This window comes from Podarcis bocagei (assembly GCF_964188305.1).
Source record: "Podarcis bocagei genome assembly, chromosome: 7".
Lineage (NCBI taxonomy): Eukaryota > Metazoa > Chordata > Lepidosauria > Squamata > Lacertidae > Podarcis > Podarcis bocagei.
In genome coordinates this window covers 39,505,385-39,529,062 of record NC_138132.1, presented here as the reverse complement: position 1 = coordinate 39,529,062, position 23,678 = coordinate 39,505,385, and the positions used below count along the sequence as shown (strand labels likewise).

The window sequence follows — 23,678 nt, the reverse complement described above, 5'->3', positions numbered from 1 at the left end:
CAGTGGACACAATGGCTGAAGTCATACTTCTCTTCATGTGGTGGAGGAATTTGCTCCTCATGGTCAATGTCATAATCATTCTACTTCAAAAAAGACAGGTGAAATGGCACAATCTGGTATCAGTGTTCTGCTGCCCACTTCATTGGCATGGGGGCTGGCAGGCAAGGGAATGTGCTTGTGAAGAGAAACAACGTTTTGGGTAACTGGGCCTGTGTCTCTAGATTGCTGCATGCAGTTTGGCCCTTGGTTTGTGGGAAGAGGTTGTAAGAAGCAGGAGTTGCAGTAGGAAAAGTGCAGGGGGAGGGGGAATAAAAAGAAGAATGTGGAAGCTGAAGTTGGGCATGTTTCTTGCAAGGGTGTTAAGCTGATTTTCCATCCATCCATCAAATTATTCTAACGCAGTGCATAGAAAATTATCCTGCACACCCCCTACACTGGGCTATGGTAGCAAAGGGAGTGATAGGAAGAACACATCTGGATTCCCCGTAATCCAATGGATAGTGGTGGTGGTTTTTAAAAGTGGTGAGAAGTTCAATATGACTTTATCAGAGTGAGTTTTTCCATCTTTATAGACCATCTTTAAAGTGTTCAGCAACTGATCTGCTTGTGTGGTGGGTTTCCAGATTGTAGAGGGCAAAGTAAAAGAATTCGCCCTGGCAGTGCTTTCCTCAGTGCCCATCATGTCCTTTTGCCCAGCTTCAGGGGCTGCTTCTATCAACCAAGACAGCCAATCTCAAAGTGCAATGCTGCCCATGTGTCTCCTGTGTGTGTGTGGTGTAGTGGTTAAGAGCAGTAGTCTTGCAATCTGGGGAACCGGGTTCGCGTCTCTGCTCCTCCACATGCAGCTGCTGGGTGACCTTGGGCTAGTCACACTTCTTTGAAGTCTCTCAGCCCCACTCACCTCACAGAGTGTTTGTTGTGGGGGAGGAAGGGAAAGGAGAATGTTAGCCGCTTTGAGACTCCTTCGGGTAGTGATAAAGTGGGATATCAAATCCAAACTCCTCTTCTTCTTGGCACAAAAAACCTCGCAGAGGAAGTTGTAGCTATGCAGATAAATGTGGGTTGCTCTTGTTAATAAGCAGGCACCTCCCTGGAAAGTTTTAGACTTCAAGGGATGGGAGTTCATTTCACAATGTGCATGTGGCAGAATTGGATGTGCCAAAGTGTTTCTTTCGGTGCTGACAAATGGCAAGTTAAGAAAATAGTTCACACTTATTGACGTTGTAGCTAGTGTTCTACTCTGAGTAGACCCATTAAAAACAATTGATAACCAACATGGATTTCCATTAATTTCTATAGAAATAATTTAGCTTGGGGCAAGCCTTAATCCCCCCCCCCCATTAAACAAATATTACTCCGGACCTAAGCAAGGGCTGTCAACTATAGTAGCATAATAACTATGCTAACATAGTATTTTTTTTTACTGTGGATCTAATATAGAAAACCCCCAGCAACCATTATCATATTTGTCAGGCAGAGAAGACGTAAGGTATCATCAACAACTTTAATTGATGACAATTCCCCAGGCACTTGAATCATGAATTATTTGCAAATAGTTCCGTATTGGGTTGGGAGTGTCTTAGTGCTGTTGGTATTATTAGCATGCCTCCCATACAAGGGTTTTTATCTTCCCAGCAGGCTCTACAAGCCAAGGTGTGAAAGGCCAGTTGCCAGGTGAAGACTGAGGGAAGCGTTGGCTCCATCGCCAAGCTGGGCACAAGACAGAGGCTGGCAGCTGTTGACAGCTGCTGCGACATCCTGGAGCAGGAAGCTGATGTCAACATGGATAACTCAGGTACAGCAGATGCTCAAAATCTGCACCCATCTTGGTTATTTGGGAAAGACAGTCCGGGAGCCGATGAGGTGTAGTGACTGGAGTGTTGGATTTGGACTGGGGAGGCCTGGGAGCAGATCTGTTTGGCCAGGAAGCATACTTGGCACCTTGGGGCAAGTCAGGAATTTTCCATTTAAGCTCCCTGGCAGAATAAAACAGGATTGCTGCCATGTGTGCTATCCTAAACCCCAAAGAGGGAGACAGATTGGAACCCAATGGGTTAGTTAAGTAGGTATTTAAAATGTAAATGTATTTAATTTGTAATCACTTTTTGATTGGAGTCCCCAAAGCAACATTAATAAAATATGACTTTAAAAAACATTGGAAACAGAATGCTAAAATAATTCAAAGAGGAAGCAAAACACAGAAACCAAGAGAGGCAAACACACCTTCCACATGTGGAAACTGGAGACTGTTTAGTTGCTTGGAACGTGGGTGGGGAGGACAAAGTGGGTGGAGTTTTGAGCGGGGCAGGACCTGAGCAGACCTGTGATGGTGTCTGTCTGCCTCCTCCTCCTCCTGGTTCTATCTTGTGAGGCTTGCTATGGGGTTTATTTGGAGGCAGGGGTCTGTATGGAAAGGGACAGTTCAGCTGAAGTAGGATTAGTTGTACAGTATAGCAATGTCTTTGTCTGCTTGCCTCTCTCTGATCATTAACATACACATCCCGGTTGACAGGATAGGATAAAAGCAGGGGGTGTCTTCATGTAGATACTAATGCTGAGCCAGTGACTTATTGCAGGATTTGTCATAATAAGGGTTTAGTGTCGAGTTGGCAAAATCTGTTCCTCCTTTTGCTGTGAATCCTCACGTAGGGTGTGGTGATCATCCCCCTCCCTCCCTGTCTCCTTAGCTTTTGGTTTTATGTTCATTGTCCCTTGATGGTGTATGTTGATTAGGAGGCAAGTGAGAACTGAGAGTGCTTAGAGGCTGTTTAGTTCTGCTACTCTTTTGCAGGAACTACCCTATTTTTTGCACCATAACACTCACTTTTTTCCTCCTAGAAAGTAAGGGGAAATGTCTGTGCGTGTTATGGAGCGAATGCCTACGGGTGGCGGGGGGGATCTGCTGCAGTCGTGAGCAGAGGATCCATGGTTCCCCTTCCTTCCCTCCTCCGTGGTTACAAAGCATGGATCCACATGGATTCTCAGGATTTTTGCATTGGGCTACTCCAAACTCACTGTCAGATCACATGTCTGTGGCCACAGCATGAACCACAAAAATCATATATCCACTATTTCGTTTAGAATTTTTTTTTCTTGTTTTCCTCCTCTAAAAACTACGTGCGTGTTATGGTCTGGTGCATGTTATAGAGCGAAAAATACGGTATGTGTTTGGTCCTAATGTTGTTACAATCCAGATGAAGACAGTAGGAATGGTAAAACCCCTAACAGTGCTGTCTTTGAATTCTGGAAGTAAGTATTTTGCAGTAGTGTAACTGGCCATAATATTATTTTAAGATGTTACCTTAAAAAGTACTCTGTTTATCATATGAACAAAGAGACTATTTGAATGAGAGTTGATGTTGTTGCTTTTAAAAAGCCTTTTTAACAACCCGAAATTTCCACATTTTCCACAGTATTTTTTTTTGGGGGGAGGAGGTGTCAACAGAGCAACTGGCTTTCTCTCCCCATGCCCTCTCATCTGAAAGGAAGTCCATCATTGCCCTATGAATTCTGTTGAAAGTTCCATGCCGTGCACTTGATATGCAGCTGCTTATTCTTCGGAAAAGCCCATGTGCAAAAGGCAAAGGACATTCCATGTGAAGTTTGCAGTGGAAACTTGAACTCCAAACTATGTCAGCAGTTCACTAGCAAAAACTAGTCTGAAACTGTGTCCCTTTGCTGGAGGGATTCAAGATGGTGTATGTGTGCAGACTTTGAATCCCTTCTTTCAGGTTGAGCCATTGACCTTGTTCACACACCGTGTAAAGCCATAAGCCATGGTTTGCTGTGCGTAAGCAAATCACTCCTTCTCTCAGCATACACTGAGAGGAAACAAACCATGATCACTGGCTTAACTATGGGATACTGTGATGTGTGGGCTTCCTCCACCTATTTCACTCCTATTTTTGCTCCTCTGTTTTCTTTCAATGCTGAACTTGTGGTTTACTGGCCAAGGACTTTTTTAAAGTAGAGTTTCCAGCTGCACAAATTCCCTGTCAGACATGCCACACCATAAAAGAAAAGCCAAATGAACACAAAGCATTCTTTTCTCCTATGTGCTGTGTTAGTAGCGGTTTCTCCCCAGGAGTCATTATTGATTATTCATTTATGAATTTGCCTTAGTGTAGTAACTAACAGATGCAAAACCAGGATACAAGCATATAATGTAGTGTTGTTTGCCCAAAGATGAAGGTGAAGAAGAATAGGAGGTTCTGGCCAAAAAGAAGGTGTTTTAATATGGCGTGGCTAATTTTAAGTATAGAAACAGAGTGCATTGCATCCTTATATAATTTGTATACATGCTGCTCCTGACATTACTTATCATATAAGTGCCTAATAAACACATATGCACATTGTCAGTTTTCCATTGGCACATTTCCCCCACATGTTGTGCCTTACTGCACCCTAAGTACCCCTTGTTATTGACCTCCCTCCAAAAAGGAAGAATTGATGCCAGGAGAGAGTTACAGTTCAGCTCTTCTGGCTTCCCTTTCTCTGGTCTTCTGAGCCTTAATTGCCTGAGCTTGCCCAGACATATCAGAGTGAGGAGGTGCTCCCTGTTTTGTGCTGATTTGGAAGTTGCAGCGAGTCCCATTTCTCCCCTTTGTGAGGCCTCACAACAAAGTGCTTCAGTGAAGGAGTGTGAGGAGAGAGTTTGCACGGAAGAGAGAGCATTAAAGCAAGATGGCAACACGGCTATGACCAGGAGGGGAGAAGAGCACTGCAGACAGAAAAGAGTGAGTGAGGGGCACAGGGTGGAGGGGGAAAGAATAAGTAAGCAGAAAATGAGTTCCGCACAGAAGCTTAGAAAGTGGAACTGGGTGGCATCTTCAGAAGATCCTTTGACTGAGACCAGATTGGTGGGGGTTGCTTGTCTGTTTCCTTATCAGACAGGATAGTAGTTAGAATGCCAGGTGTGGACACGGGAAGCCTCCATTCAAGTCTCCACCTATTATGCAAGCAGCTTGCTTCTTGACTTTGGGCTAGCAGCTTTCTCTCTTACTGTAGCCTGTAGGGTGGTTGACAGGGGAAAGGCAGCGTAGAAATAAAAAGGTAGAATAAATGGTGTATGAGCATCAGAAAGAGTGTTGGATGAGCAGCTGGACATATTGAAATAGTTTATCCTTCTGCAGACATTGGCTTAAAAATATTGTAGGAAAGAAAAGAATGTTTTAACAAGCCAGCTACACCTGCTGCTTGATGTTTGTAGTGGGACTGGAGTACTCATCCTTTTCCTTTTAATAGAACCACACAAGTGTAACATTTGCAAGGAGTTATTAACTATATTGGGTGCAGGACATACAATTAGGTGATGTGGAATGATGACTATGAGATGACCCTTCTAAAAAAGGCTGGCACACCAGTTGACAGCTCTGAATGTTGGCCTTGTTAGAGCCCTTTCATTTTTATCCTTGGAGGTCTGAAATGGACTTTAGATCCAGGTCAGGGTTGGTAAGACATGCATCTGTTTCCTCCCAGGTATTAGTTCCCAGGTTTTTCTCAGGTGTCTCTTCTAGGCTCAGCACAGCCTATGGGAAATCATGAAGTGATGGGTGGGTATGTCACCTGCTTGAGACATGTGCAGGGAAAGCAGCACAGGGTAATTATAATCTGCTGTTACTATTTTGACTGGTTTTTAATTGGTGTGATTTTATCTTGATATTATTTGACTACCTGTCAGAAACTGCAGCGTTGTTATTGTTGCTGTTTTTAATCACCTTTCACATCTCTCAGGGTGATATATAATCCTACAATATACTGAATCAGACCCATGGATCCACCTGACTCCATACTGTCTGCACTGACTGGTAGTCATGCTCCATGGTTTCACACAGGGATATTCCTTGGCTATTTCGGACTGGATGTGATGGCTGTTAATGAAGCGCCTGCAAGTGTAGTGCATGCATTGCAGAGATGAAGGTCTTGCCCTTGTCTATCTATTTTCTGTTCTATAAGCATGTAAAAATATATCTGTACCGACAGAAGGCATACACTAAATGCCTTATCAAGCCATGGTTCTGTGATTACCTTAAGTCAGTCAATAAATAATTAAAATTTTGTAATTCCAACCCTCCATAACAGTTCAATATTGATTCACCTGAATGTTCCACTTCTGTTTCTTTTACCAAACAACAACATGATCACTTTCAGGATGTTTTTATATGTACTATGTATATATGTAACCACCTAGACTTTCTGCCCTTTCTGCCCTATTTTATATAGAAAGTCAGGGCAGAATGTCAGAAATAAATACGAGTATGAGCTGTACCAAAATGTTGCAGTGTCCCCTTAGCGTTTGTCTGGTGTACAGTGCAAAGCCAGAAGTTCCTCTTCCAGGCATTAACTTTTGTTGCTTTATTATTTTTTCCTTGTCTTTATGCCATCAATATTCTGAAGTTCCCAGGGCTGATTGTTGTTATTTAAAGTCTTTTAAAGTTGGGTGCTTGCATACTTTTTATTCTCTGGTGGCCCAGTTTTACCTGTAAAGCAATTAGCACTTGACCATCCAAGTTTGTTCTTTGAGAGTATGATGATTCATTTGGGATTGAATGGCATTTTGGTTGGCTGTATTGAGACAAATGTTAAATTAACAAAAATTAAACAACTTTCCCTAGCATAAAGATTCAGAAGTGTAAAAAACTTCATCTATGTCTATCTGTCATACAGCTGTTAACAGCTCAGTAGCTCTCCTTGGAAGCAAAGGAATGACCCTGCCTATAATGCGCATTCACACACAAACCCCAGTTTAGAAGAGGGTATTAAGATAAATCCCTCCTCTGAAAGAGTACTATGTGTGCCTCATTTCAAACAGTCAAGGGCAGATTTGATGCTTTCCTCTTTTGGCCATTGCCTCTATTGTTAGGAGGCTGACCCAGATCTTTTGTCTCCAATCTTGAGTGTGCTATGGCTGCAGAAGTAATGGAGGAAGTTATGTAAGGTAATCTAAGGAATTCTCCCTGCCCCAGCCTGCAAGGCAAGGCCAGCTGCTCAGCATTGCTGCTTTTTGCCCTCTGACAAAACGGCTCCCTCTGGAGCTGCTGAACCTCTGGAGCAGCCTGGCTATCTGGCAGTGGGGTCTGGGAGCTCTTTCCAGAGCCATGTGCCTGGTCCAGACACGAGTAGTATCTAGCACTAGCAGAAGAGACTTTAAGGGAACCCTGCAATGCCAACTTCTTTTGAACAGCTGGTGCCAATAATATGTGGTGTAGTGATGCTATCCTAAAGTTGTTGATCATATAACTATTTCTTAGATAGATATTTCTTCATCTGTCATTAGCTGTTTATTTCTCATATGTAGTGACCCCTTTTTGCTCTCCATTCTCTGCTCCTTTCACAAACCAACCAGCTGTTGGGTGGAGGGAGGGAGATAGTATTTATTTTTAGTTGCCCACAGAACAACTTGGGTATTTTCGACTTTGCGGAATCATAGGTTCTGTCTTCTGTGTGTTCTTCTTTCTTCTTGCTTATGGTGACAGGAATTCAGACTGCTGTGAGTGAAGAGCTCCTCCACCTGGGGCACAGAGGCAGTGTGGTATTTATCTCTTCTCCATGCTTGTGTGGTCATTGTGTGCATCCCACTTGCCAAACTTCTTCAGGGAGTTTTGGGCAGCAAGAAGTGGTGATGTGGCATCTCTGTCTTTTCTGTCTTACTATGCCATCTCCCCGAGATGCGTACTTACGTCGCTGTGCTTGGAAAGCTGTTTCTCTGTGCTTTTTTTGTAAGATCGGAGGCCATTATTTCCATGTGCGAATGAATAATGCTTTCTTAAAATACGAAACAACCCAGGTTTCACTCAGACATACTCATTTTTGTTAGGTAAAGATGGGAAGGTACAGTAGCTGTGCCTGTCCATTAAAATAATTCTAAAATAAAAACATTAGGGTAACAATTTTCATTATGTCCCAACTAAAAAGTCACAAAACAGTAATCATATTTTTACATTCTGCAGAGCTAGATATTAAGTAAAAGGGAAATAAGCTATTTTGCGGAGGATGGGGAGAGAGAAAAACATATGTCCCCTAGGGCATGTGGAAAATGTTGTGAAGTCTGAATTTTGTAAAAGTTCATTTGAAGTACAGTCGTACCTTGGATCCTAAACGCCCTGGAAATTGCACGTTTTGGCTCCAGAACATCGGAAACCTGGAAGTGATTGTTCCAGTTTGCGAATGTTCTTTTGGAACCCAAACGTCTGACGGGGTTTTGAACGTTTTGGAAGTCAAATGGTATGACCATACATGAGCGGTTATGCAGACTTTGACAACAATCCTAACTAACTGTGCTTATCTGGGAGTAATCTCCATTGCAATTAGTAGGGCTTACTTTTGAGTAGACACGCATAGGGTTGCACAACATTAGGTGACTATTAGGGGCAAAGCAGATTTCAAGTTGCCCCATGGGCTGTAAGGCCAAAGAGATGACAATTTACCATTTGAGAATATAAATTTGGACCAACCTCTTAGCAACTGCTGAGGGTAAATATCTAACATGCAAGGTAAATTTTCTTTGACTTCAGCAGCATCACAGTATTCCTTTCTTTGGTCAACATGCTAATGTTGGGCTTTGTTGGCTGATGGCTCTGCCCAGAGTTTTGGTGGGAGAAATAGCCCGTGGCCTACGCACACCCACCAACAATCCTTCCTGCAATAATGCTTGGCAGGTGCATTTCATCTTGCATCAGAAGATCTTGCTTTGCAGTTTGTACTGTTCACGGCCCTTCATGGTGTAGCACTCCGCTTCATCACATGCTAATCTTCTCCTCATCTCATCCCTGCCTGGCACCTGCTCTGCTTGATAATAATTTCCCGCTTTGTTGCAGAGGGAAGATTCTTCAGTGGGAAACGGCCCAGCTTGCCGGGGGCACGTCAGCTTCCCATGGTACAGAAGTTGGTGGACTCTTTGGCCCAGCTACAAGAGGAAAAGTTGCAGCTGCAGCAAGAGTTGTTGCTGCTGCAGGAAAAGCTTTCTGCGCAAGAGAGCAGCCAACTCAGTCAGACTGTACAGCTGCAGAACCAGGTATGTTATCACTCAGGCTCCTTGTAGCGGGACAACATGCATCTCTGCTAGCTATTTTTCTGGGAGCAGCTTGTGGAATCCTTGCCTCATCCTGGATGGCATCCTAGATTAGTCATCCCATCCCAGGATTTGTCTCAGTAAAGTAATTGCGTCATTATAGGACCCCCCCCAAAAAAAAAATACATGGAGAGACCATGCTGTGTGCTTGTGATAGTTTTTTATGCAAAAGCAATACCTGTGTGTAGTACTTTTTTGAATTCCCTAGTAAGAAACTTTAGAATGGGCCTTTAAGAGCACTTCACAATCTGCTCAGTATTTTACCATCCTGAATAAGTTCATGCCATCCACAAATTTGGATACTTGCAGTTTTAGAACAAGAATAAGAAGGATTAATCTTACCCTACCCCACTAAAAGGTAAAACCAAAACAGGCCAGAATCTTTCCACATCATGATTAAATTAAGATCCTTAAACAGTGAAAAGTAATGTTTCCACCCAGTGAGCTGACAGTGTTGGCTGCAGGAGGGTTTCTCTGGGGAAAACAGTCCACAATTGGGGAATCACCACTGAAAATGCCTTTTGAACTTGTGTTTCAAAAAAGACCCTTAGCATTCACTTTTTCAGTGTGGTTTTAAATAAGCCTTTCTCTTTCCCTCCCTCTCTCTTTTAGTGTGGTTTAAAGCTAACCTGCAAACTGCTTTGTACTGTTTCTGCTATGGAGAAATACTGTATTTATTCTTAATTATTCTATTATTTTAAATAAGCCATCTGTATAGTTTTATTGATGGTCAGTCTTATAAATTTAAGAAACTTAACTGTCAAGTACATCTCTGTTTTCCTTCCAACGTGGAAGTGATATGTATTTAAAGCTACCTTTCTGCGTTGGTAGACAGAAAGTCTGAAGGACCAACTCCTGGAGCAAGCGCAGGAAATGAACAGGCTCCATTCCGTGTTGGTGAGCTACATAAGCTTCTTTCAACTGCTAACATCTGCGAAAGACTTTCTTCCATAATACATGTATCATGAAAACATTTACATGTAGGCTAAACTATAAACAGAGGAAGTAACTGCTGTTGAACTCCTTTCTGAGTAGGAATGCATGTTACGGCAGCAATACTTGTGTGTGTGTGTGTGTGTGTGTGTGCGCGCGCGCGCGCGTACACGTGTGTACAGCTTTGGATTTCTTTACCCCAACTAGGGGATGGTGCTCATGTATGTGACTAAAATTGTTCTGAATGAGCAACTTGGCTTTTGCAATTATATGAGAAGCAAAACCCTGAAGGTGGCTTAGCACAGGGTTACAAGTTTTGCAAGTTGAATGTGGTGAATTTGACCCACATTGACCTCCATTTTTCCTGAGGTCTCCCCAAAAGAGCATTGCAAGCAGCCTGTTTGCTGGTGTTTGTGGAAATTCAACATGCTCCTGTAAACAGCTGAATTCATCACACTTTGCTTATTGATTTGGCCTAGGCAGGAAGGACTGTGGATTCTCCCACTCTTGAGTTACTTTGCTGAAATCCCCCTCCTTCCCATTGGAAAGGTTAATCCTGTTATCATGCAGATTTCCCCTTAGTGTTTATAATCCTTGCTTTATGCTACTGTTGTTGTTGTTTAACAAACCCTTCCCTTAACATTGCTGAGGACTTAGCTCTAAATTGGTCCATCTCATCTGAGGAGATGACACCTATTTCCAGTAGTGATATGCTCCCCATCATAAAGACAGGACTTGTTTCTGTGCAAGTTCAGTTCTTTTCGCCTGATAAGAATTTCTTCTTGATGCTGGGGGTGGGGAAGCGCAGGGCCACTCCATTTGGAAACACCTGTGGGAGAAGTATAAGCTTAGAGACCCTGCCTGGTGTCTGCTTTTCTGAAGGAAAAAAGAGCTGAAGAGGAGTTGCCCATAAACAGCAGGATCCAAAATGCACCCAGCATTGAAAAACACATGCAGGAAACAAAATGAATATGTAATAAGTACACTACAGATATGTTAATAATTGAATAACAAAAGCAATAGTCCACACAATGCAAAATGCCAAGTGTACAAATTATAAGGGTGTTACCAGCACTGGTGGGTGTGAAGGAAAATGGCAATTAACCCACCTACATACAGTACTGCTAGATCAATTCAGCTAAATTTATTGAGAGAGTTTGCAAACAAAGTGTAGCCGGTTAGTCATTTTCCTGGGAACGTAGGGAGATGCCTTATGCCACAACAGCCCATTGGTCTATCTAGCTCAGTGTTATCCACACTGACTGGCCATGGCTTTCTGCAAGAAAAGCATGCGCTTTGCCTCTGAGCCATATTCCTTCCTCTGACTGGGACCCTCTAGAAGTCTCCTGGTGTCTTCAAAAGATAGTGTTCCTGCATCTAATAGTCTAGATTCTTACTAATTTGACTGCACCCAAACAAAAATAGAGGAAACAAATCTATAATTAAAGCCAATTAGATCTAAGAGTGAATGTGGGATGTTATCTGCACATCCAGTCAGATCTCATAGTAAGCATTCCTTCTCTCACTTTATCAATGAAAAGGGTTTTTTGAATTTATTTATATTAATTAGGCACAGGTGACAGTGCCTCTGTAGCTGGTAACTTATTAGAGGAGGAATGATCCACTCATATATATATTGCCTGTTTGTTCTGCTCAAACAAATGGCATGTTTTTGAACATAGATACCTTTGGGAGTTGGTGGGATGGAAACTTTTTTTAAAATAAACAAATAAATAAATGAATAATTTCCACTGTTAATTTTTTCAGTGGGAAACTTTCAAGCTTTTCTTGTGATTTCCCTCAGGTCCAGTAGGTGACTTGGTAGTTAAAGTAGTAAAATTGCTCATAATGCATAGGTTCCTCTAACACCCTGCCTGCCTCCCATGCCCTTTTTTTAGGGTGGCACAGATCTGGAGAAGCACCGGGACCTTTTGGTTGCAGAAAATGTGCGTCTGAAACAAGAGATGAAGATGTGTGAGGCACAACTGCAGGAGCTCAAGAAGAAGCATCCTGTGAAATGCGTGAGCTGCGAGCACAGCCAGGTAAAAAGAGTTGCTTCTTATTTCTGCTGGGGTGGGGCTGCAGGCTGCTCAGCTGAAGTCATGTTCATTATATGCTATATTCATTCCTCCCTGTTTACTACTTAGGAGAATGTGAAGTTGCAGGAAAAGCTGGCCCAACTAAAGCAAGAAGCAGAAGAGGTGAAAGGGCGCCTGTCGGAGCTGGACCTAGAAGTGGAGCAGAAAACCAATCGCCTGGCTGAGGTGGAGCTCCGGCTGAAAGACTCCCTAGCAGAGAAGGCAGAGGAGGAGGAAAGGCTCAGCCGCAGACTGAGGGATAGCCAGGAGACAATAGCCAGCCTCAAAGCCCAGCCTCAGCAGATTAAGGTGAGGCAGAATAGCTTGCTGTGAAGGCTTTAGTCCATGAGTTTCCTGAAAGTAAAACTGCTTAAAGAGTCATCAGTCCCCAGAAGAGCTTCAGTCAGAGATCCAGAGTATCTCTTATTTTCATAAGCTGCCCTCAAGTAGAGTTGTAGAGTGGGAAAGGACCCTAAAGGTCATCTATGATGAACTGTGGCCATCTCTCACTTCTGTAGCTGTGTTTCTTGCTTTTCCTCCCCCAGTATGTAATCAAGACCGTGGAAGTCGAGTCCTCAAAGACCAAGCAGGCCCTCTGTGAAGCCCAGTCCCGGAACCAGTACTTGCAAGACCAAGTTGGGATGCAGAGACAGGTGCTGAAAGAGATGGAACAGCAGCTGCAGAACTCTCAGAAGGCAGCAGTGCAGCTCAGAGCTCAGGTGAGCACTTTCTGAGTGTGGAAAAAGAGAGAAACAGACCACAGGCAACTTGTTCAAAATGATGCAGGTGGAAAGAACAGGAAGCACTAAGGATGCTTCTTCATTTGTTGGTGCTTTCTTCTCTGCTTTTGGTCCCTTGCAAGAGAGTTATGCATTCTTTAGCTTCTAGGTCCCCCTCTTGCTACACTTCTGCAGCAGTATCCTCTTCCTCCTCTCTGGGCTCTCTACCTGCTGCTCCAGGGCCCTCTTTCCAGTTCTCTCTCTCAAGCCTCACTGATGTGCAACCTGTCCCTGGGTCCTAATGCCTTCCTGTCGGCAGCAGAAGGCATTCTTTTGGTGGATGTTAGAGGAGGGATGGGGGAGAAATTCCATTAAGTTTGCATTTAAAGGCAAACCTACCACATTCATGCTTTCTGAAGCCATACATGAACTGAAACAGTTGTCCTTTGAAATTCACAATTCTCAGATTTTTAGTATTGTTCTCTAGCCAAGTAATGTGTACAAAAATTCATATACTAGGATAATGTTTGCATACAAATGCATATATCTGTGAAAATAACAGACAAATATAATTTTATTAGGGGAAATTGCACACAAAAATGTGTGTCATAAGAAGAAATTCAGGTTAAAATGCTGGTGAATGTTCATAAGATTATTACAGTGGTACCTCGGGTTACATACGCTTCAGGTTACAGACTCCGCTAACCCAGAAATAGTGCTTCAGGTTAAGAACTTTGCTTCAGGATGAGAACAGAAATCGTGCAGCGGCAGCAGGAGGCCCCATTAGCTAAAGTGGTGCTTCAGGTTAAGAACAGACCTCCAGAACGAGGTCTTAACCCTAGGTACCACTGTATTATTTAAAAAAAACTGCAAACCCATGTAGAAATGTGGGTAACTGAACATAAGATTGGAAAAATGAGAAACAGAGAGGAACTGATTGGAGAGATTTGCCTGCCCTAGAGGAGAGGGAAAGTGGTAGCCTGGCCTCTTCACCCTGACAGGTTCCTTTGCTGTGTTTCCTAGGTTACGTTGTATGAGTCTGAGTTGGAGCGGGCCCATGAGCAGATGCTGGAGGAGATGCAGAACATGGAGGAGGACAAGAATCGAGCCATTGAAGAAGCATTTGCTCGAGCCCAGGTAGAAATGAAAGCTGTCCACGAGAACCTGGCAGGTGAGTATCTTCAAGCTGGCCAAACATTTCTCTCAAGGGCCTGGTGTGGCTTTTGAAGAAGCAGCTGCCTTTCAGTTCAGAGATCATTTGAACCAGCATCTGCCTTATGGTGGTTTTGTTTAAGGAGGAGAAATGCTTTTTGCAAATGAAAATGGGGAAATGTAGCATTGCCTTAATTCATCTCCGTAGGAGTGAGGACAAATCTCCTGACTCTCCAGCCAGCTCTTCGAACCCTTACAAATGATTACAATAGCCTGAAGCGGCAGGTCAAAGAATTTCCTGTTCTTCTCCAAGAAGCCCTACAGAGTGCCAAGGCTGAGGTCAGTTCAGAAGCAAGACTGTCCTACTTCCAAATCTCAGGGCTGATTCCCGCCCTCTAAATGGTGTGGTGCTGCACCTTCCCTGTTGGTTGTAAAGTTCCTTTTTAATTATGAGTGGCTCAGTTGAGATGGGAAGATCTGGATGAGATGAGGAGGAGTAAGATTCTCCACCTCGCAGAGTGTGACATATTCCCCCTAACTCTTTTGTCCTCTCTTCAAAGATTGGCCAAGCCATTGAAGAGGTCAGCAGTACAAATCAGGAACTCCTGAGGAAATACCGCAGAGAACTGCAGCTCCGGAAGAAATGTCACAATGAACTTGTGCGGTTGAAAGGTCTGTGAGTCCCCATGTATGGGTTCCTTGAGGGCATGGCATAGATGCCACTTGACGGCTGAGGCTATCTGATAGGAAGTTGAGGTGGTGTTTTCTGGGGTTCCCAGCTTGAGAGTTGGGGGAGCCTTTGCGGTGGAAACATCTTCCTATCTCTTATGCAAGGGATGTGCATTGTGGCTCAGGTGGTTTTGCTGATGGCTGTCTGGCAGGCAAAGTGTGAATTTGCACACATTCTGCTTCACCAAGAACAAGGTTCTGAACCTTGGCCTGCCCCTAAATGCCATTAGGAAAGATGGTTCTTTTGGAATATAGCCTAGTGGCTGAGATAACCATCAGCCACTGTGATTCTCTGTGGGGTGGCCTAGGAGCCTAGAAGCCAGCTGTTCTCAGATTTATAAAGCTATAATTTCCCTTTAAGGCAATATCCGTGTGTTTGGTCGTGTTCGGCCAGTATGTAAAGAGGATGGCGATGGGCCAGAAGCTGCCAGTGCCGTGACATTTGACCCTGATGATGATGCCCTCTTGCATTTGATGCATAGAGGGAAGCTGGTATCATTTGAACTTGACAAGGTTTTCCCTCCTGAAGCAACACAGGAAGATGTAAGTATAGTCACAGTGTTCTCCTGTTAAGTTAGCAAGAATGTCTGCTGGGTGAGAGGAGGAGGAACGTAGCTTGAAGGGAAACGTCTCATTTGTTGAGTTACTTAACTAGGTAGGAATGTGTTTACCAGCAGGCAAATTAGACATGTTGCTGTTGCTGCAGTATCTCATCCTCCTCCTTTACTCTATATGTAAAGAGGTTGTGATTCATTTAGTTTGGACTTAGTAGTCTCATGGATATGTATGAGCCTGATGGCAGCAGAGCAAAGTACTCTGCCAATGCCTTACACAAACTTTGTTTTTAAAGGTCTTCCGGGAAGTTCAAGCCCTGATCACATCCTGCATTGATGGTTACAATGTTTGCATTTTCGCCTATGGCCAGACAGGTGCTGGCAAGACATACACAATGGAGGTGAGCTGCTTTTCAGTTCCTTTTTAAATGATTTGCTGATTCTGCAGTTTCCATACCCTGTTGTGGGGTTGTTTAGCTAGTGCTAAATGCCTACCTATTTGGGGGGTGGGGACTGAATTTAAAGCCCATGTTACATGTCTGCGAGTGTGTTTCCAAGTTCAATTCAAGGTGGTGGCTCTCACCTTTTAAAGGTATCCTTGGGCCCACATATCTTGGGGAGCACCTTTTCCCTTATGAATGTCCCCAGTTAGTCACACCACCCCAGGAGGCCTTGCCCCATAGGATATTCATTTGGCAAGTCCCTAAAATGTGGCCCTGCAGCTGCTCAATGCTCTTCCAAAGGTTTTCCTGGCTGCACTGTTGTGCAGTTTTAGGTTACAAAAGAAAACACTCCTTCCTGCTCTTACTCATTACATGGGTGGAGTATACAGGAAAGGGTTACCTCTTCTTTTGGAAGGTAGTGTCAAAACTAGGAGTAAATAAATCTGGTTACCTGTGGTCAACTGGAAAAGGAGGGAACCTTTTCACCAGTCTTGATTCCTCCTTCACTGGAAGAGCACAGTTAATCCTTTGCTCCCACCTGCTGTGCCTCAAGGGGTAGGAGTGGTCCAATTTCCTTTGGTTCTTTTGAAAACACCACTTGCTATTTAGGCTTTCTGGCCTCTGTTTGGGGCAGACTGTGTTGTATAGTGTTTCCATGTTTGCTGAGGGGGATTTGTGGTATAGAGTTCAAAATACTACCTTTTAGCCTTTATAAGGTTTTATTGTTTTTGCATTTTTACAGAAAAACTGTGTGTCCCCCACTGCTGGGGATGGATAGAGGGAAGGGAAATTGATGACTGCAGCGTGAGTCAGTGATGATGTGCTGGACTGCCTGGCATGAGTGTGTGTGTGTGCATGCGCGCGCGCGCGCGCGCACACACACACACACACACACACACTCTTTCTGGTGTTCCTTTCTTCTTATGTAATGTTAATTCATTGAAGGAACATGATGTCCCTTCCATTTTCCTCACCAGGGAACTCCCGAAAACCCAGGAATCAACCAGCGGGCACTGCAGCTTCTCTTCTCAGAAGTGCAGGCAAAAGCCTCCGACTGGAACTACCAGATCACTGTCAGTGTGGCTGAGATCTACAATGAAGCCCTCAGGTAACTGCAGGATGCCAAAGACCTCTCAGTCCCTAGATTCAAAACCCTAGGTTTGGAATGTCCCAGAAAACAATTTCAGTGGCGGTGGTGGAACAGCTTGTGCTTTCTGCAGGAAAAGTGACCCCACCCCATATAACAAGGGAATGCTTCATGAAAGTCCAACCTTCTGGCTCCAGTAGTGTTGATGGATGTGTCGATAGGCAGTTTTAATATCCCTATTCAGATGCTCTGGAAACTAGCTCTGGTGTTGAAGCAAGTTTCAGAACTGAGTCCCAAGACATAATTAGCTCTTGCAGTGGCAACTCTGTTCACCTATTTTCAGAATTTAGTTCCTCTTGGTTAGCTGCACTCTTAGCCAAGGCAGTTCATTGTGACTTGTTAGAATTTGTTCAGCTAAAAAATTTCCTTTGACTGAGGAATACTTGTTCCATGGTTCTTCCCTCCATTAGCCGTTCTCTGCCTCTGTTCAAAGCACTTGGAATGGTGTTGGTATTGGACACTCTCAGGTTGAAGAACACTGTTCTCCTGCAATTTGTAACTTGGGAAGGATGAAACAGCTCTTTAGGCAAGGGACCTGATCCTGCTGCAAGAGAACCAATGTGGGGTTTTTCTTTTAGCAAACAAATATTGGATGTCTATTTGTTACTGTTTCTTTGGCAACTGTCTCTCACCTACTGCATCCCTAACCCATCTTTCTGCGCTGGAAAAGTGTCCTTTTGGAGCACATAGCATTACAAAGATCTTGCTTGCCTCTCTCTTTCAGAGACCTGCTTGGAAAGGAGCCCCAGGAGAAGTTGGACATCAAACTGTGCCCGGATGGTAGTGGACAGCTCTATGTGCCAGGCCTGACAGAGTTCCCTGTGCACTGTGTAGAAGACATCAACCAGGTTAGAAAACGGGCAAGGAGGCTTCACTTTGAATAGCAAGTCAACCACCCCCCAGTCTAGGTCCAGGCGAGGGAAGTTCAGAAAGGCTCACTTCTGTAAATGAGATTTACAGGAAGAATAAATGAAGAATTTTAATGAGTATTTTATGACACAAGCACCAGAAACTGCTTTGATTTATAGGATTATATAAAAATGTGATATGGGCAGTATTGTGCATGTTGCACTGTGAAACTGAGTTTACTGTGCAGCCTGCATCCTTTTTCCTGTTTCTTGGGCTTTGAGTTTTCATGTGTAGCAAATCTTAAGGACTTCCACTGACCATGTGGTGCCAGGGAAGTTCTGCAAAGGCACTCTGCTGCTCAGACATTCTGCTGCCCTCTGAATAGGCGCCAAGTGCCTGGGATGATGGTCAGAGAGGGAGGCCTATGTGGGAACTGGCTGCTGAAGGCAGGTGTGGCATGACTGTCTCTCTCTCTGTGCACTTATTCTAGGTCTTTGAATTTGGTCATATCAACCGAGTGACTGAAAGCACCTACTTGAACGAGCACAGCTCCCGATCTCACGCCCTCCTGATTATCACAGTGAGGGGAATTGATTACAGCACAGGAATACGAACCACAGGTTGGTAGAAATTTACTCCTAGTTGTTGTCAACCATGAAGGAAACATGGTCTCCTAACCTAGGTTGTAAGTGAATCACATAGGAAACAGATCATTGAGGAATGTCAATTAATTTTGTAGATGATAGCCAAATGACAATGTAGCTCAGGCCGGTTGATACTTGAGACAAGGTCCAGGAGAGGTCCATGCAGTGAGCCACCAGGTTTAATTGAGCAGAATAAATTGTAAGAAACATTATCGGGCATCACTTTGGCTGGTAGCCAGGAATAGTTCCTTTGCATTGTGTTTGCCACCGTTGTGGACAAACCAGTAGCTGAACCCTTGGGTTCTTGACCACCAGTTTCTACATACACCCAAGCTCTTTGGTTTCTTGGTGAACTTAGAAGAGTGCTTGATCATCGATGGGTCTGGCTGTTGTTTGCTGAGACCCAAAGTCTTGTTGAATACTAATAGCTCAGTCCTAAACGCGGGTGGCGCTGTGGGTAAAACCTCAGCGCCTAGGACTTGCCGATTGCATGGTCGGCGGTTCGAATCCCCGCGGCGGGGTGCGCTCCCGTCGTTAGGTCCCAGCGCCTGCCAACCTAGCAGAGCGAAAGCACCCCCGGGTGCAAGTAGATAAATAGGGACCGCTTACCAGCGGGAAGGTAAACGGCGTTCCATGTGCTACGCTGGCTCGCCAGATGCAGCTTGTCACGCTGGCCACGTGACCCGGAAGTGTCTGCGGACAGCGCTGGCTCCCGGCCTCTAGAGTGAGATGAGCGCACAACCCTAGAGTCTGTCAAGACTGGCCCGTATGGGCAGGGGTACCTTTACCTTTAAACATATTTATTAGCAAGTAAGTATGCTCAGGATTGTAGTTCAAGTGTGCCTGACTTCTTTCCTCCTAGGGAAGCTGAATTTGGTTGATCTGGCAGGATCTGAGCGTGTGGGGAGGTCTGGTGCAGAGGGGAGCAGGCTGCGTGAGGCCCAGTACATCAACAAATCCCTCTCAGCTTTGGGAGATGTGATCTATGCCCTGCGTTCCCGCCAGGGCCATGTGCCATTCCGCAACTCCAAGCTGACCTACCTGCTTCAAGACTCTCTCAGTGGTGACAGCAAGACCCTCATGATGGTCCAGGTGGGTGCTTCCATAAGGGCTATAATGGGGGGGGGGGGGGCGGACTTTCAAGTGACACATAATGAATTGCATATTCAGTGTATTTGGCGCAGTGTGATGCTCCTACTTCTCCTTGAGAGCTATGCCATTCCTCTGTGTTTTCTTTTGTTATATTTTTATTTATTTTCAATAATATCTGGATACAGAATAATAAAAACACATTCAGCAGTCCAGATGCTTGTTATTTAAAAGTTAGTAACAGTTGTGCATGCAACAACTGGTGTAAGTCCCCTGCCTGCACTGTTTGGATATTTAAAAAATGTTTTATGTGCTTGGCTGCGTAATCTCAGCCCTGGAGCATCCCCCACCCCCACCCCCACCTAAGAAAGAAAGAAAAACCCAGCGTAACCCAAAGTTGCAAAGGGCAGCAAGACTCCCTCCGTTTTTCTCCCTGCTTTCCATCTCATGCACCTTTGGGGAAAGGGGACAAACAGCATAGATCTATAAGCGGGAGGCATCAGCAGGAGCTCACCACTTCTCCCTCAGTTCTTTCAGCTTTAAATGTGGATAATCATGAATGTTCCCTTTTCCCTCCCTGGTCAGGTCTCTCCTGTGGAGAAAAATACAAGTGAGACACTCTGTTCCCTTAAGTTTGCTGAGAGGGTTCGCTCTGTTGAACTGGGCTGTGGCTCTCGGAGGACAGAATTGGGCTCCTGGACCAGTCAGGAGCACTTAGAGGTAACTGGCCCTCATTGGTTTCATCCTGCTTTCTTATGCAGGAGTGTATTTTTGGGCTTATTCTTGCTTCCTACTTTGCCTACAGGGAAGTGCTTTTGGTATAATCTGGACACTAGGCAGGTGGTGGTTGGGTGATCTAGTGTAAAGAATAACCTACAAGACCTTTTCCACTTCAGATTTCATATTTATTAGGTAAACAAGAAATAGATCTGAGGGGAAATCAGCCAAAACAAATGTATCATGATGTAGTATATGATACTTTTAGTTCGATAAGTTTGTTGTATTCTCTTATGACTTTGTATGTTATATTGAGGGCCGGCCCACCCATGAGACAAGGTGAGACAACCGCATCAGGCAGTAGGATCCACAGGGACAAACCCCAATGCTGATCTTCCTTATCCCCTTGTTCCTGATGTAGATCTCCCCTTACCCTTTCTTCCCTGGCACCATTTGGGGTCTAGCTCAGGTGCCAAAATGTCTTGGGTGGGCCCTGGTTATATTGGCTTAACACCAAATCAGTTATTGTGTATTTTACTACTATGCAAATTCCAATTTTGGTATTTTACAGCTTCTATTTTGGAAATGTGATATTTGTTGTACGTACTGCTAAAATCATTCTCATGTAAAAATAAAACCACAAACCTCCACAAAGTTAAGATAAAATGTTGCAAACTCCTGTGGCGGCTCTTCTAGGCAGACTCATCATCAGTCACAGCACAGCCCTGCATCCGAAGTCAGTCTTCTCCTCGGACTCGGAGAGCGAGTTCACTCCGGGCAAGACTCCAGACGTCAGGTAAGACTTGCACAGAAGCCGGCTCTTCCTTTTGCTCCTCAGGGCACTCTGACTCTCCCAGAGATTCTGAGCCACAGTGATGCTCTCTGGGTTTTCATGTAGAGGTCAGCTGAATTCCACAACTGGTGCCTCTGGTCGCTCAGAGTGTGTGTGCATGTGCATTTGGCTAACTATTTCAAAACTATTTTGAAGATGAGGCCTGCAGCAGGGCAAGCCCTCTCCTCACTGCTGCTGTGTAATCATCCAGGGGTAGGAGGAAGGAAGGAGAAGCATGATAGAGGTATCTGAAGGGTGCAGTAAACAGGAGGCTGACGTCTCATCTACCATATGATGTCAGACACACAAATAGGCCTTGAGATGTCCCTCAAGGAAGCAGATCAGGCAACCTTCCTATTCCAGCCACCCCTCCATTCTGTATATACTGGAGGTAGGAGTGGCAGTAGAGAGTGGGATTGATTTGGACCAGGATGGATGCTGGGTGCTTAGAAAATCTTCTGGCTGCTCATGTTCATGAGCTTTCTGCTCTTCCTGGGGCAAATCAGGTCACAATGGCAGGGGAGGGATGGGTGCATAAAACGTCAAGTGTATTCCAGGAGAAGCACAGAGTGTAGGGAGCCCTCTAGACCAGTGTTTCCCAACCTTTTTTGGGCAAAGGCACACTTGTTTGATGAAAAAAATCTCGAGGCACACCACCATTACAGCCCCGTGACGTCAGCGCGCAGCGTCACGCCGGGAGGGACGCACGAAAGTGTAAGTTTCATTTTTTTTCCCTCCCCCTTGCCGGGGAACCTCCAAGCTTTGGGGGTGGGGGGGGGAGGAGGCAGCAAAGCGAGGCAGGAAGGAGAGCGCGGCTAGGCTGGGTGAGCTTTGGCAGGGGCAGGGTATGAGAGCCGCGAGGCGGGCGCTGCGGACGGAGGCGCTGCCCGCCGAGCTCGCAGGCAGCCAGGCAGGCAGACGGCGAGAGCCCCGCACTGGGCGGCCTCTCCTCGCCGCCGCCGCCCCGCCTCTCGTCGCCCGACTCGCCCGCCTCCCTCCAGGCAACATCTCGCGGCACACCAGGCAACATCTCGCGGCACACTAGTGTGCCGCGGAACAGTGGTTGGGAAACACTGCTCTAGACAACATTCATCTCCATGCACCTTTGCTTTGAGATCAGCTATCCTCATTTACAATTAGAACAGAGAGAGTCCTTTTGCCTCCAGCCTCAAACCCATCATTGGCCAGGCACACTCCATGTTCACAAACTTTTCTAGGAAGTTCAAGGATTAGAATTGCTCTTGTTGGATCACATCAAAGGTTCCAGCAGCCATGGTGGGCAGCCAGATGCTGTGAGTAAACTCATCAAAACATGATGGTGTCACCCAGCACCAAGCAGCTAATTGTTCATTAATGCAATACACGCCTGGCTGCTTTTTCTCTTAATTTATAAGTGTGGGGATGCAAAACAAACCTGTTGTCCCATTTGATTTCAGCCTGGAATTAAGAGAAGCTCTGTCTGCCTCCAGGTGAGTGTGGACAGGTGCTGGGTGCTGGAGACTAAGCTGCTTAGCAAGGTGAAGGGCTCTGCTTTGGCCAGGGCGGCAGGGAATGGGCACAACCTCTCCTGCTTTCTTGGGGGTCAGAGCTTGTAGTTAATGGCATTTTCACATCTGTAGAATCTGGGAAGTGGCACTGAACCTTGAGAACTTAAGTTTCCACCTTTTTTTTACTTTTTAAAGCATGTTTTGATTGCTTGTAACCATGGAGGTGCATTACGAAACCTCCAGCATTCTAGGGATGGAGCCTCTGGGCATTGTATGAGAACTCTTCTTTGATCTAATTGTATACTGTACTTAAAGTGCCTGCATAACTGCCTGTTCCTTCATAGATTCCTTTTCTGCTTCAGATCTCAAATCAGATCTCCAAATCTGTCGCCAGAGGTGGCTTTCTGCCCTACCCCTGACCAGCTTCTCCTTTCTGTTGCTTTAATAAAGTGCTCCATATTCTGAAACTCTTCCTGTGCAAGAATCAATAACGCAGTAATCATAACTTGAAGGATCATTTGCCATTAGATTATAGAACACAATTTGTAAATTCTTTTAGTTTTGGATTTTTTAAACTTAATTAGCATGACACATGACATTCTGTACAGAGGTTTTGGCTGGAGCCTGGCCAGCTGCCACTCATGGGTGACCTGTTATGCATGTAGCAAAGAGGTGGTTGGCACTTACCATGGATGTAGTGTAGGAGTAGAAAGCAAAGTGCCCTAATATTTTCCCTTGTGGTGTTTGTTTTTTAGGGAAACTGAGGCCAATCCCTGTGTGAAGCAGCTGATTTGAGGAACATGCTTTTTTAAAAGGAGTTTCAGAAACCATGAATACTTTTTAAAGAGACTACTCGTTTTCCTGCCCACCTCAGAGGCTAATGGACACTGATTTGGGAGACACAAAGAAAGGGAAGCCACAGCAAAAAGAAGGGTGGTGCCATCTGCCAGCCCTTGAATTGCGAAGGGTCTCTCCATCAGACACACTCCCGTCCTGAGAGAAGGTGACATGTCAGCCCCCTCTTGTACCTCATCCGTTGCTGGCAATGGATGGACTTGGGCTTGGATGCAACTGGACTTCAGGAGATGGTTCATCTGCCTATTTGACATGAGGTGAATTTTACTATATTTTTAAAGGGAGAATGGAGGTCCTAGACCCATTCCCATCCTTTTGGCCCTCTGCATTGATTTTTTTAATTTAATAAACTCTTTGCACCAAGATGTGGCTTCCAAGCA

At 44.9% G+C, this 23,678-nt stretch overlaps 1 protein-coding gene across 4 annotated transcripts in view; it reads left to right on the top strand.

Moving 5' to 3' along the window:
* Positions 1-23,678, top strand: part of KIFC3 (kinesin family member C3) — a gene marked incomplete at its 5' end in the record, with an annotated part of 32,725 nt that extends 9,047 nt beyond the window's left edge. For 2 of the 4 annotated variants that reach the window (XM_081203377.1, XM_081203376.1), the window contains 18 exons: positions 1,639-1,795; positions 8,817-9,013; positions 9,902-9,967; positions 11,902-12,045; positions 12,151-12,390; positions 12,627-12,800; positions 13,824-13,971; positions 14,161-14,291; positions 14,513-14,624; positions 15,043-15,224; positions 15,532-15,636; positions 16,656-16,786; positions 17,550-17,673; positions 18,165-18,294; positions 19,181-19,410; positions 19,993-20,127; positions 20,821-20,920; positions 23,199-23,678. In XM_081203377.1, coding sequence (XP_081059503.1) covers positions 1,783-1,795; positions 8,817-9,013; positions 9,902-9,967; positions 11,902-12,045; positions 12,151-12,390; positions 12,627-12,800; positions 13,824-13,971; positions 14,161-14,291; positions 14,513-14,624; positions 15,043-15,224; positions 15,532-15,636; positions 16,656-16,786; positions 17,550-17,673; positions 18,165-18,294; positions 19,181-19,410; positions 19,993-20,127; positions 20,821-20,920; positions 23,199-23,224 — 2,388 coding nt within the window. In that variant the 3' untranslated portion in view covers positions 23,225-23,678. Of the gene's footprint in view, positions 1-1,638; positions 1,796-3,194; positions 3,250-8,816; positions 9,014-9,901; positions 9,968-11,901; positions 12,046-12,150; positions 12,391-12,626; positions 12,801-13,823; positions 13,972-14,160; positions 14,292-14,512; positions 14,625-15,042; positions 15,225-15,531; positions 15,637-16,655; positions 16,787-17,549; positions 17,674-18,164; positions 18,295-19,180; positions 19,411-19,992; positions 20,128-20,820; positions 20,921-22,392; positions 22,426-23,198 lie in introns of those variants that run through there. The other 2 variants (XM_081203375.1, XM_081203374.1) reach the window with 2 other exon arrangements.